General features: G+C 41.3%; 1 protein-coding gene across 2 annotated transcripts; it reads right to left on the bottom strand.

Moving 5' to 3' along the window:
- Positions 1 to 7,074: 7,074 nt before the first annotated feature.
- prr35 (proline rich 35) lies at positions 7,075 to 13,663 on the bottom strand. Of its 2 annotated transcripts, XM_016664038.1 has the most exons (3): positions 13,614 to 13,663; positions 9,055 to 10,562; positions 7,075 to 8,181 (listed from the first exon to the last, which is right to left on the bottom strand). In XM_016664038.1, exons 2-3 carry the CDS (start codon positions 10,434 to 10,436, stop codon positions 7,380 to 7,382), a joined length of 2,184 nt encoding a protein of 727 aa, XP_016519524.1. In that variant the 5' UTR covers positions 10,437 to 10,562; positions 13,614 to 13,663; the 3' UTR covers positions 7,075 to 7,379. The 2 variants fall into 2 exon arrangements, with proteins under 2 accessions (XP_016519524.1, XP_007578070.1); XM_007578008.2 differs by lacking the exon at positions 13,614 to 13,663 and having other exon boundaries at positions 9,055 to 10,799.

Below are 13,663 nucleotides of genomic sequence, written 5' to 3'. Positions count from 1 at the left end.
TGTGTGTGTGTGTGAGACAGAGACGGGGGAGCGCTCAGATTGCACTTACCACTGGACTACTTGAGGAAGCTTTGTGTTTTTATTTTTTTCATCTAAAATTGGTGTAGTGACAACAGATCGATTTTTGCAGTGCATTCAGTGAAAAGCAGTTTGTTTATTTGTGATGATGCACTGTAAAAACACAACATGTCACCGAGTGTTTTTGGTTTCGGTTCTAGAACAAATATCTGAGTATATTTGAAAATTACAAGTAACTTTTCAGCAGGAAATAAAATATTATTTTACGTAAATAATTCCTTAATATTGAAAAAATTCCATTTTCATTGGCAGATTATTTGACTCAAGATTAATAAATTATGTACTTTAAACAAGCTTTTATTTCTTTTTGAAAAGCGACTTGTGAGAAGTCAGACCTAAAATACTCCATAAAATGTTGTGTATCTGCGATGAGGGGTTTGTACACTGCAAAAACACAATTTTACTGAGTATTTGTGTTCTAGCACAAACATCTTAGTTCACTTGAAATAATACAAACTAACTTACATTCAACATATAGGAGCTTCTTTAAAATCAATCTGAATTATTGACTTAAAACTCGCTTCTATATCTTGCTGAAAAGCTATTTTTATTTTTATCTTATTTCAGGTGTAATAAGATATTTGCAGTAGAAAATAGACCAAAATTACTTGGTAAAATTTTCTGTTTTTGCAGTGTAGATTTTTTTAAGCGCTTAAAGCTTCATATTTGAGTCGGTGTGACGAAACGCTCTTTAAAAACTAAACCATTTAGGACTTTGCATGAGTATCCAGCTTAATTTAAGCAGCAGAATGATTTTATTTTCTGATTTTACGCTTCATTGTGAAACTTTTAAACGACGGCTTTGCTTCCCGCTGATCCTGCTGTGTCGATGTTTTACTGTAAAGCGTCTGAAAGCGCTCGGCCTCCTGGCGCGCTCATCTAGAGTACAAACACCCAGAAACCTGTGCAGCTATGGAAACACACTGTATAGTATTCACAACACATGTTGTACATAAGAGGATGCCATACAGAAGACCTATGTTTGTTTTAGACTCTTACCTTGCCCCATAGCTCTACATGGAATATATATGAATATTTTTTATTTCTATTTGAATGTATGTCTAATAAATGAAGTGTTTAAACAAACATGGTCTGGTTTGACTGTGAACATCAGTTGTGTGTTAAACTGTTTAATTTAAAAATTAAACCGTCTAAAAAAAGACAGGTGAAATTGTAAAGATTTCATTTTTCTGTTTTTGTGTGTATAATTTATTAATGCAAAACTTGGATCATCTTTACACACTGAAATTTAAAAAAGTGCATTAATCAATCAGCCGTTTCTGAGATGAATTTTGAAATTATTCTCAGAAATTCCACAGAAATAAACTTGGAAATTTCTGAGATTAATTTTGAAATTTCTGAGTTTTTGTCTCACAATTTTTTCCACTTCTGGAGCTCAGAAATGTCTGGTTTTTCTGGACAGTGTCTGAAATTAATCAAAATGTTATTTTTTTATCTACAATGTTCCTTATGAGCTGTTGTGCTCGTGGATCCAGTGCAGATTGAGTCGCAGTGTTTTTAAGTTAATTTAATATTCAAATATCTGAAGTGAAACCGACCAATCAGAGGAAAGGAAGCCCATCCGAGGGGGGTTCTTAAAGAGACAGGAGTGGAGCAGATTCAGAGGGTTAAAGTCCACCAGGAGCCGGTAGCTTCATCCGTCCGTGTTCCTGCTGCAGCTCCTGGTTGGCAGCTTCGTCCTCCTGGACCCTCGTCTTCCTCCAGCGGCAGAAACGCAGCAGAGCTGCTAACAGAGCGTCACTGAGTCAGTCCAGCTGCAGACCAGGACGACGCGTCCCGCCGCCACACTGACCTGACAGAGCGAGCAGGAGGCCGAGGACCGCGGCTGAGCGGGAGACGATGAGGGCCAGCCGCTCCGCTTCACAGGAAGAGGTGGAGACGTTCAGAGGGACAGGAGGACCGGTGGACGGTGGGACTGGGACAACTGGAAAAAGACGAAGCTGAGTCACTGCTGGTCGTTCAGTTTATAGTGGCAGATTTTGGTGAAGATGTGCTGGCGGCGCGTCCAGGGCGAAACCTGTTATCTTCTTGTTTAAATGTCTTTATTCTCAAAATTTTATAACTTTCTTCTGGTAATAATGTGTCTTTATTATCCAGATATGACTTTATTCTCGTCAATTCACCTCCAGTGAGGTTAGGTGGATAAACGGGGCTTCGTAGAAATGGAGGCGGTTTTTGTACAGGAGAAGTTTCTTGGATTCTCAAGGTCAGACGGACTAGACGGTGTTGGGCTCCTGATGCGGCTCCCACTCAGATCCAGGTATCTGTGGGGTCAAAGGGACGCTAGCAATAAAGTAGACAGAAAATACAGATTTTGGGGGCGCCGTTTCTAAGGTAATAGTGTAAACAGGAAAAAAAATGTTTATTTAGTCTGTCATGGAGTTCCGAATAAAATATTTAATTTCCAAACTAAATATTCACCTTTCAAATTAAATATTTAGTTAGGAAGGTTTATATCTAGTTTGCAACTAAATGTTTAGGTTCCTAGCTAAATTTTTAGTTAGCAAGTTGCATAGCTAGCTAACGAGCTAACCAACTACAATTACAATTTTAACTATTTTTTGCTAAACATTTAATTTTAAAACTAAATATTTATTGTCCAAACTAAATATTTAGCAGATCAGCTAAATATTTAGCTTGGACAATAAATATTTAGTAACAAAATAAATATTGAATTTGGAGTTAAATACTTAGTTTGATGACTAAATACCTAAGTATTTAGTCATCAAAATTCCCGACAAACATTTAATTGGGAACAAAATATTTAGCCTCCTAACTATATATTTTATTTGAAACCTAAATATTTAGTTTAAGTTGTGAATTAAGTCTTTAGTTTGGAACTTTGACATTTATAAATAGAAATATGGACGACGAAGCGCTTCTCTTGACACGTTGGACCTTAATTAATGATTCATAAGGGATTTAAAGTTTTATCGCGATATTTTATGGTAGTATTGTGATAACGATAAAAATGACGATAAAAATCATTTATGTCGAAGTAACTTTTCTTTTTTTTTTAAGTAACTACAGCTAACAAAGCAAGGCTGACAAATAGTGCTGCTGACAAACATTCCCATTTGTGATTTGTATCACACAGTAACTACATTTAATATTTTCAAATTTATTGATTTAATTAAATTTGTTAAGGACAGCACATTAACATGTTTAGGAATGCATTTACTAATGACATCAGTTCTGGTGATCATGCTTTATGTTTTTTGAATGATTTTTATGTGAAAGAAACAGGAAATTGAAATACAGTGGTGTGAAAAGGTGTTTGCACCCTTCATGAGTTCCTATTTTTATTTTATTTTTTTACATGTTTGTCACACTTCAGTGTTTCAGAACATCAAACCAATTTAAATATTACTGGTTTGATGTTCTGAAACTCTGAAGTGTGACAAACATGCCAGACAATAAATAATCAGGGCGGTGCTCAGACTTTTTCACATGGCGGTTTTGTGACCGGAATCCTTAACACCCTGGTCCCCAGCCCTGCTCCCCAGCCCTGCTCCCCAGCCCTGCTCCCCAGCCCTGCTCCCCTGCATGTTCCCTGCTGCTGCACACCTGGGTTAAATGAATATGTGATTAACATTCTTCTGTAACAATTGCACAAATGCAAAGGAGGTAATGCAATCAAATGATTCAGCTGTGCTGGAGTCCGGACTCATCAAAAACATGCAGGACGGCGGTCCCTGAGGGCCAGGGTTGGGGATCACGGCCTTAAAGTATCGTTTTTTTTCTGTTTGAACTCAGCAGTTCCTGGTTTTGTCCACCAGGGGGAGCCATCAGCTTTGGCGCTGAGCTTTAATGAAGCCAAGGTCAGATCCACACAGAAGAAGACAGGTGGGTGGTAACCAATTTAATTTCCTCCGGTAACTTTTTGAAAAATTTATACTTTTAGGGTATATGTTTAAAATATATACTTTTAGTAAATCAGTGATTCTTGAGAATAGGGACAAAACGGGTCCTATTGATAAAGCAGCAAAATTTGAATAAAATATACACAAAATATAATTTTTTCAAATATCTGACTAAACTAACATGTGAGCACAACAATGTATATTTTCCAGGTATTTGCTGAATATTTTTTTATTTTAAACATTGTAGTAGGTGGATGGTGCCTGTAAAAGCCCTTCTCCAGGAGCAGAACTCAACACATTATAATAGTTTAAAACAATTAAAGAAATACTAAAATTATATATTGTGACAATTAAGTATAAATAGTCATATAAATAATTATAGAGGTATCAATAAATTGAATTAAAAATCATTTTTATATATTTTCCAACTCCATTGAAATTTGTCCCTCGTTTTTGTCAACACCATCAGAAATGAAAAGAATGTAAAAAAAAATCAGGCATTATTGGGGGGCACCAGAACTTCTGAGGACCCCATGACCACTTCCCTTCTCTTCCTTTGCTAAGAGGGCTAGTTAGCTCTGGTTAGCTTATGTTATTCTTAAGTTTTTTCTTCTGTTTTATTCCTAAGCTGCTTGTCACAACCATGATGTGTCAACTCCATAACTGACAATTTACAAAACTTTGATGAAATTTTGTGAAATAAAAGCTTAATTTCGGTAAACTGTAAAGATTTCATGGGCCTGATGAGCTACAATATGACCTCCTTCAGAATAACATCATATAAATTCAGGTAGTTTGGCTTTTTTTCAACTCCATCAGAGTTTTTGTGACTCTTTCAGTGAAATTGTTGTGAAATCTCACTTAAATGTGTAGTTAATTTATTTTAATGTATTTTACATAAATTGCATTACTTCACATGTACCAGGTTTTTCACTTTACCCACTAGTTTGTCACCACCTTCAGTTCTGTGTCAACTCCGTCAGATGGACTTTTTGTTGTTTTTGGTTTTAAATATTTCTTTTGTTTCTTGAGAAGCATTTGTCTGTAAAATGAGTAAAATATCACTAATAGGGTCAATAGGTCAACTGGGAGCCTGCACCTTAGCATCTTTAGATTTCCTAAACATTATTTGTCATATTTGCATACATAAGGTTGAGAAATAACAAAAAATATGGGAAAATTAAAACCCATTTTGTCCCTATTCTCAAGAATCACTGAAATATAAAAGTACTTTCTGATTACACTGATAACATGAGAAAAATGTGCTATAAGTGAAATAACTAGCACTGTTTTATCAATATTTAGGAATTACTGACTTAAAATGAGTTCCTACAAATTCCTGAAGTTACTTGTGAGTTAGTTTTATTTTACTTAAAATCTTAGCTATTTACACTAAAAAGTAGACAAGAATATTCAAAATGTAAGTTTATTTATATATCATATTTAGGACCAAAATGTTTCACAACAATCAGCAGGTAGATAAATGATAAAGCAAGAAATAAAATTAAGTTAGATAAAATAAACAGAGTAATAAAATTTGGCAGTAAAGTATGAAAAACAATACCATGACATACCTGATACTTGATAGGGTTTTGTGTTTTTGCTGTGATGCTTATGTTTCTTTTTATTAGATTTATTCCTGACTTTTAAAACTTCTTACAAATAAAAATAAGAACTTGTATCTCCGCCTAAATGAATCTCTCAAATCTTTCCAAGACCAATCGTGAGTTGAGAGGAAACAAAGATGGCCGACTGGGTAGAAGCAATGGCCGCTGCTAGCCTTTTGGTGCTAGCATAAGCACAATGTTTTCCACCGCATTTCTCATTTTCTGATGGAAAATTAAGTCTCATGTTGACAAAGTGGAAATAAATAAAGTGCAGTGAGGAAACTCAGTTTTAAAGTGTCGGGTTGAACGTCCGCTGGTCCTGGCAGTTGACCTTTGACTCTCTGATGGTGATGGTGGTGAAGGGGCCTGCGGATGTCGGCCCTGTCCTCAGAGCCGTCAGAAAGCTTTAGGTTTGTGGCCCTGACCTTTCCGGCCGGGGAGGAGACGTTTCGGACCTTCAGGAGAAACGCAGGTAACCGGGCTGAGGCGGCTTGGCTTCAGGAGCTGCTTCACCTTTACCTCTGGATGTCTGTCCGTGTGAATAACATTTATTACCCAAATGCTTTATTTCATTCTCTGGAATCTGCTTTTATTAGTGGTGGCACTCGATTAAAGTTTAAAGTCGAATTAATTTGTCACATTTTAATCAACTACATTGATAAAATAAGCAACATTTTCAATTAAAACCTCCCTTTTGCTTCCAATTTATAATAATAATAATAAATTTAATTTATAATGCATTTTCATTAATAAAAAATGTTATTGAATAAACAGACAAGAGATATTTACTGTTTTTAATCTGTTATTTAACCTTCAGATTGGTGCAAAGTTCAGCTTTCCAGTGTTTCAGGAACCCCCTTTAGCAACGTGGGCTGTGGATGCTGACATTAGCATTAGCAGCTACGTGTTTAGCATTGAGATCATATTTTAGATTTGTAGCTTCGCTGATAAGCTAACTCCTTTTAGCCCAACTTAAACACAACATCAGTCTTTTCCAGCGTCCAATCAGATCGTTTTTTGAAGCAGAAATTAACCCCTAATGAGCCAAAAGAAGCAGCTTCATCATACGTTACTGCTAGCAAATGTAGCTTGTGCGTCAGATTTATGGGTTTACCGGAAACGTGAATAGAAAGGTTCCACCTCGGGTCTTTCATATGTAAAAAAAGTAAAAATATGTTTATATATATATTTATATGAATAATTGTGTTAAAATCTTTGTAATTAATTAATTGAAATGAATGTGTTATAGTTCGGGTCCTACATTGTTGCGCCTGTAGTTTGCAGCTAAGGACTTTAGAGAGTTTTAAAAAGATTAATTGTTTAAAGTATTTAATTTGTTAAAATCTATGTAATGAAGTAAATGATTTACAGTTCAGACTACTTTATATGCAAGAAGAGGACTTGATGCGAATGGGCTCATGCGTCAGATTTATGGCCGAATCAGAAACGAAATACAAAGATAAAGGCTTGGGACTTTTTTATGTAGAAAAAAAGATCTTTCTATTTAATATTTTTATTTTTTGGCTCGAGTTTGAAAACAATGACTCATGGTTTATACAGTGCATAAAACATTTTATATTCATCAAACTTACTGAAGCAGCCAAACAGAACATCATAGAAACAGCATTTTCCCTTTAAAACATTTTCCACTAATTACATTTATTGCATTTACATTATTTTACACACTGGTCACAAGATTGTCTCTGCGTGATTCTCAATGGACTCAACTCAGGTTGATTTCTCTTCAGATTAGAGAAACAAAACGGGACATTTTCATTCTCTTGGTCTTGTAAGGTTCGAGCGCCGGAGCTCAGCTGTCGGGGGGCGTTAAAGGACTCGGCGGACACTGGGCCTCCAGGCGCTGGCTGGACGACGGTCTCTTTGGAGGCTTGACGGAGGTCGGGATGTCGGTAAACACGACGGATCGGCCGTCGGGGCAGAGCAAGACGCTGGAATCTGCTTCGCACTTGGTGGTTCTGCTGGGCCACAGCGCCTCAGCCGACCTCAAACCCAGTCCGCCTGGCGGCAGAACCTCGGTGTTCACGACCGACACCTGGCTCATCTTGATCAGCATGTCCAGCGACTGCTTACGCTTCTCCAGCGACGCCCTAATCAGCTTCCTCTCGCTCTCGTCCTCCTCTTCTCTCTCCTCCTTCTTCTCCTCCACCTCCTCGTCCTCCTCTTCCGTCTCCGTGGCTTTAAGGCTGCTGTCTTCTCGAACTGTTTGCTCGCCTGGTGAGTCCGTTGACTCCTTCTTCACCGACAGGTCTAGAGGCCCGTCGCTCTGGCCGGCCGTGCGCTCCAGCGCCTGGTGGATGTGGGAGAGCTCGCTGCGGATTTTGTTCAGGTGCTCCCACAGTTGTCGCTGGGCGGGAAGGTCCTCCTTCTCGAGGTGGGAGATCTTCCGCTCGGCCTCCTGGTACTCCTGCAGAGCCTTGGAGAGATCGGTGAGGAGAGCGGCCACCGACTCTGAGGCTCCGTCTTCGATGGCGCCAGAGGCGATGGCGTCTTGGCTGTTGGCTGACAAAGAGGCCGCTTCCCTGCTGGGACTGATGAGAGTCTTGTTGTACCACTGGTCACCAGGCCGGCTCTGAAGCTGTGAATCCTGTAAACTGAATAAGAGATCAAGAGTTTTAGATTTGAAAACTCCAGAGGTTCAGGGTGTTTTCACACCTGATCGTCTGGTAAACTTTGGAGCAAAGTTGCCAGATTGGTTACATTTTCAGCTGCTGCTGTGTTCTTTCTCTCTGCTCTGTGTGAAACAATCAAAACCCTTTGAAAGACCTATTACCCTCCTCACCTGTGGGGGCGCTGCACCAAAAACAGCTAGGGGAAACAACATGAAAATCTCTGAAGAAGGAACTTCCTTCTTCCCAAAACAAAAATGGAGTGGCATCAGATTTTAGCGGTCTTTTGTTTTTGATGAAAGATTGTGAGCCATTTTTCCTGATGGCACTAGAATCTTTGTTTTGGCTGCATTTACCCAGAATGCCATGTTCTGTTGTCCATTTCCTGCTTTTAGAGCAGCCGCCCGTCTCCTCTGAGCTCCTTCTTCACGAAATGTAAACAAAAAATGGAGTGGCAGCAGATTATAGTGGTTGTTGGATTTCTCTCTTGTTTTTGGTAAAAGATCACAAGCCAATTTCCCTGCTAGTGCTAAGCTAACACGTTTATTTTGGTTGTATTTACCCAGAATGCCCTGCACTGTAGTCCACTTCCTGCTTTTGGAGCGGTCTTTTGGAATGTTCACATACATTCGAACCGGACCAGAGTTCACTTCAGTCGAACTGAGGACGAGGTTTGTAGGCGGGTCAGAGTTAACTTTTAGGTCAGATTCACATTCACAAACAAACCAAAAGTTTTAGACAAACGGCCTGGAGTTGGATTAAAGCAGACTGAATAGAGCTGGTGTGGATGGACCCTGAGACTCTGAACTTTAGCATTCATGTAAAACAAAGAAAACTAACATTTCTGAGAATATGTACCTTATTTGTAGGAGATGTTTGTCAGCGGATGCAGTCTGAATGTTCCTCAGAAGGTCCAAAGTGAAGCCCATGGCTTGCTTCTTCTCCACAGGGGACTCAGGACCTCTAATTGGACCTCCAGTCCTCTTGAGACCACAGGTCGCTTTGCCTTCCTTGGCTGTAGCTTGCATCTTCTCCCCGCCTCTGTAGCCTTGGTCAGGTGAGTCTCTCTGAGGCGACACCCAGCCAGCAGGGGACACCGTGTTTCCCGGCCTCAAAGCAGGAACCTTCCACAAACCGACTTTAGGCTGAAAGCCAGACAAAGCGCTTGAATCTACGCTGCTTGATGGCGTCTTTAGGGATTTGCCAGCGTCACTCTGAGCGCTGGCTGCTCCGAAGGTGTGCTCACACAGGAAGGGGTAGTAGAGGCGAGGGGGGATGAGCGCTCGGTCTGTGTGCGTGCTGGATGCCGGGTGCACCAGCTGAGCCGCCGATGCCAGGAAGGGAAGCTGTGTGAACTGTGTGTGGGTCTGAGCGGCGACGCCGGACGCCCCGGTCGGAATGGCTGAGTTCATGTAGGAGAGCCAGCTGGGGCTGATGGGATAGCCAACGCCCAGCACTGAGAGGTTGAGTCCGCTGGGGTCCTGGTAGTCCACCAGGTTGGTTGGAGGAGGGTAGCAGGGGATTGAACCGCTCACCCGCTGCTGAGCGCCTTCTGCTTTAGCTTTCGAGTGGTTGGACGCAAACAGCCGCCACTGCTCCGACAGAAGCCCAGGACTTGTTAGGCACGTCTTGGGTAGCTTGTAGTGCCTGAGCTGGGCCTCCACCTCTGCGGAGCGAGCTCGCAGCAGCTGATCTTCCAGAGAAAGCATGTCGGCCATCAGCAGCTCTGACTCTGGCTGTTTGCTCCTTTTGGTTGCAGTCTCCGGAGACTCTCCTCTGCCGTTGTTGGAAGCAGCTTTGGCCGATCCGCTGATTTCTGGGCGCTCCTCTCGCCCTCCCTCCTCCTCCTCCACTCCCTGAGTCTCTCTGCCCTCTCCGTCCTCCTCCTCAGACCTCCGTTGGCCCTGCTTCTCCTCGATGCAGATTACCTGCTCTAGTTCATCCTTCCCTGCAGCGTGCAGGCCGTGCGCTTGCTGGAAGGGCCGCAGCTGGTCGGGGTGCAGGATGTTGCCCTTCTTGTAGGGCCAGTCCGACTCTATGAGCAGAGACAGTGAGTTCTTGCAGAGGCTGTACTTCATGTGGTTGTACAGGTGGGATTTCTCCATGCAGGTGAAGGGACACTGAAAGCATTTATAGTTGTAGGGTTTGCCCCATGGTCGCGGGATGTAGTGCGGCTTCTTCGGTTTTCGCTCTTTGTGTTTTCCGGCAGACGTCACTTTGCAAGCTTCATCCTTTGACATGATTAAAGGTTATTTCAAGCGCAGGTGCAATGAAAGTTATTCTAGGAGCTTTGTTTGTTTCATTTGATGCAGATTTTCCTTCAGTCTTGTGAGATGAAGAACATCTTGTTAAACTTTCAGTCACTCCTGTGAAGAAAACAGAGAGAAACTCTTAGCAAGACAAGATTTTAAATGAAATTAAGACGGTGGTGGGCACTACCAGCTAATATGCTAATTGTTAGCTTAGCTGAGAGTGGGAAACGTTTAGCGCACTTAGCTTCCCCTAAATTAATTTTTTCCAGATAGTTTCTAAAGTGATAATTTACTCAACTAGTTTGTAAATTTTAAATGAAATAAATTTCAATACTTGTGTTGAAGTTTTGGTTATTGACTGTTAATTCTTTAAATACTGGATGAATTCAGCGGTGATGCCATTGTTTGATGAAAACGTAAGGATACATTTATATCCAGTTAAGTTTCCCAGTACAAGGATTTTTCTGCTGAACTCCAAATTATTTGCACAATTTTTGGACAGCAGATTTAAACGTGTTACAGCTGAGGAAGCTGAAATACTTCGCAGCAATGCTACTTAGCACGCAGTACTGACACTGAACCCCAAAGATTAAGAAGATAATAGATGTTAGCTTCTGCTGTAGCACTAAGATTGTTTCCTCTGTAGCCATAAGACTATGTTGATATAACAATTTAGCATTAGTTTCCGCTGAACTAAACTCTGTTGCTTGCGTGCTAACCAGGACCAGTCGGCCGGCTCACCTGTTTTAAAATCACTGCATTGGCTCCCAGTATGTCTGAGGGTTTATTTTAAGATTCTTTTACTGGTTTTTAAAAGTCTTAATGGTCTAGCACCATCTTACCCTGCAGAGCTGCTGTTACCTTATGAACCTCTGCGGGCCCTGAGGTCCTCTGGTACCGGACTATTTACAGGCCCCAGAATCAGAACTCACACTGATGGTGAGGCTCGTTTCCAGTATGATGGCCCAGTTTGTGGAACGATCTGCCAGAAAACCTGAGGGCTGCAGAAAATGTTAACAGATCAAGACCCGACTTTTGGCTGTACTTCCTGAACTGAATCATTTCTGCTTCGTTTGTGTCTCCATGTGGGCTTGGAGGGTAACTGTTTGTTTTTGTTAGTTTTTATTGATCTGTGCAGCATTTGAGCTGCTTTTAGTATGAAGGGTGCTTCATAAATGTGATTGATTGAAACACTTAATTGATTCAGCGTTTTAGCGTTAGTTTCTCTTTAATGCCGTGTTGCTATAGTGTTTATTATTAGTTTCCACTAAGCACCGTGTTGATGTAGCGCTTTAGCGTTAGCAGAGCTAATGTTTATGATGGTGCTTTACGGTTAGCACAGCTAACTTTTTAACTAGCGATGCCCCCCACCGGATAAAGTTGTGATTCCTGGTTTAACAAACTGAACATGTCTGTTATCTGTTAGCGTTGCCACTAGCCTAACTGCAGGGAGGCCCGGCTGCCCTGTACCTGCCACTGTTCATTAGCTGCAGTGCAGCACCAGGCGGCAGCAGGGCCCCGGGCCGGGGGGGGCTAACAGAGCCAACCCCGCACCTGTGCAGCGGGGCTGGGGCCCGGGCCCTGGGAGGGCCGCTACAGGCGGCTCCATGCTGAGGACGGAGCGGCGCTGGTGGGGATGGGAGGGAAGTTGGGGGTTTGAGGCCGGGTTGCTAATGAGGAGCCTGGCACCATGCCTGAAGGGCGTCATTAGTGCCAGGACCGAGATCTGGGTCAGGACATGGGGAAGAAGTTCAACCGCCTCGATTTCACTTAGAGCCGCTCGTCCTCGATGACCACAGGGTCATTATTGTTCAAGTTCTGTGGAAAAAACGTTTAGAAATTAACTTTACTGCCAAATATTATGTTCAAAACTCCAATTTATAATAGATCTGTCCTGGTTTTATGTTGTTGCAATTTTGAAAATTTAAATAAATATCACTTTTATACAGTCCAAGACTATTCATACCACTAACGGACTTAAATATAAATTTATATTTAATCAACTTTCTGAAATAAAATCGATTGGCGTCTCACAAAATCTGATAAAACATAAAAAAATAACTTTTCGGTTTGTTTTCATTTTATTAAACAGCTGCATTTATTAGCATTGCATCGATTAAATCCTCCATGTTTCTGAGCAGCTTTTTGCACGTTTAAGTATTTGAGGTTTGAAGATCTAATCTTTTTCTCTCCATCAGGTTAAAGTTCAGACTTTGACTGAGCTGCTAATCAGAAGAAACATGTTGGTAAAATTAAAAGATTACTTTAAACCTGAATATGCTGGAGGTTATGGAAATGTGCCTGTAATGTCCTGCATACAATTGATTTACGTCTCTTTTCCTGAAATCTCTGCAGCTTAATTAGAGATTATCGGCCGGGACGGGGATCGGAACCGGACGATTTTTCCAGGATCGGTTCTGATAGTTAATTAGAAAAATATGAACTAAAAGCATCAAAACTCAAATCATCGTCAGGTTGATGAATCGACCAGGTTCACTAAAAATCATGCAAACATTAGAGATATTCCTGTAATTTCTTCATCAAACTATTAAAAAATAAAGAATCAGCAGCTCATCATCAGAAAACTGAGAACTGATTTCTGCCTCTCTAAATCTTTAAAATGTTTTTAATGGTTGAATTGGTTTGAGTTTTTCCTGGGAGTGAAGCCGTCGGCTGCCGCCTGCAGTGAAGTGAAGTTTTACTTTGCCTCTTTCTTCAGGCCATTTGGAGATGAAAGTCAGTTTGCTTTAAAGTTTAGCCTCCATTTTAAACTAAATAAATTAAAGAATCAGAACTTCATTCGAGTTAAACTTTGGGGATAAATCCCAGGTGATGGAGGGGGAGTGATGCTGCGGGACGGCGGGGTGGCGGCCCGATCCCCCAGCCGGGCCGTCAGAATCGGGCCGTCTGATTGGCTGACTTGTGCGCCTCGGGGCGCTGACCTGCTCATAATGGAGGCTAACAGCTGCAGCTACGAGCCGATCAATAAAAATCATTTTTTATCCCCGCCGCCTCGTATCCAAACCCTGCGGTCTTGTTTTAAGCTTTTAGGATCAAACAAACCCGACCGCTTGAACACTAAAAGCTTTGACGGAAACATGCGAGCGCAAACCGCAGCGCGTTTTCTGCATGAGGGGAAATAAAACCGGAGATGAAATGAGTTACCTGAGGAGAGGATCAGCTGATTTCCTCTGCAGAAGCTTTTAAAGGAAGGA

Source organism: Poecilia formosa, unplaced genomic scaffold (genome assembly GCF_000485575.1).
Source record: "Poecilia formosa unplaced genomic scaffold, Poecilia_formosa-5.1.2 Scaffold463, whole genome shotgun sequence".
Lineage (NCBI taxonomy): Eukaryota > Metazoa > Chordata > Actinopteri > Cyprinodontiformes > Poeciliidae > Poecilia > Poecilia formosa.
This window is presented reverse-complemented; position numbering and strand designations above follow the sequence as displayed.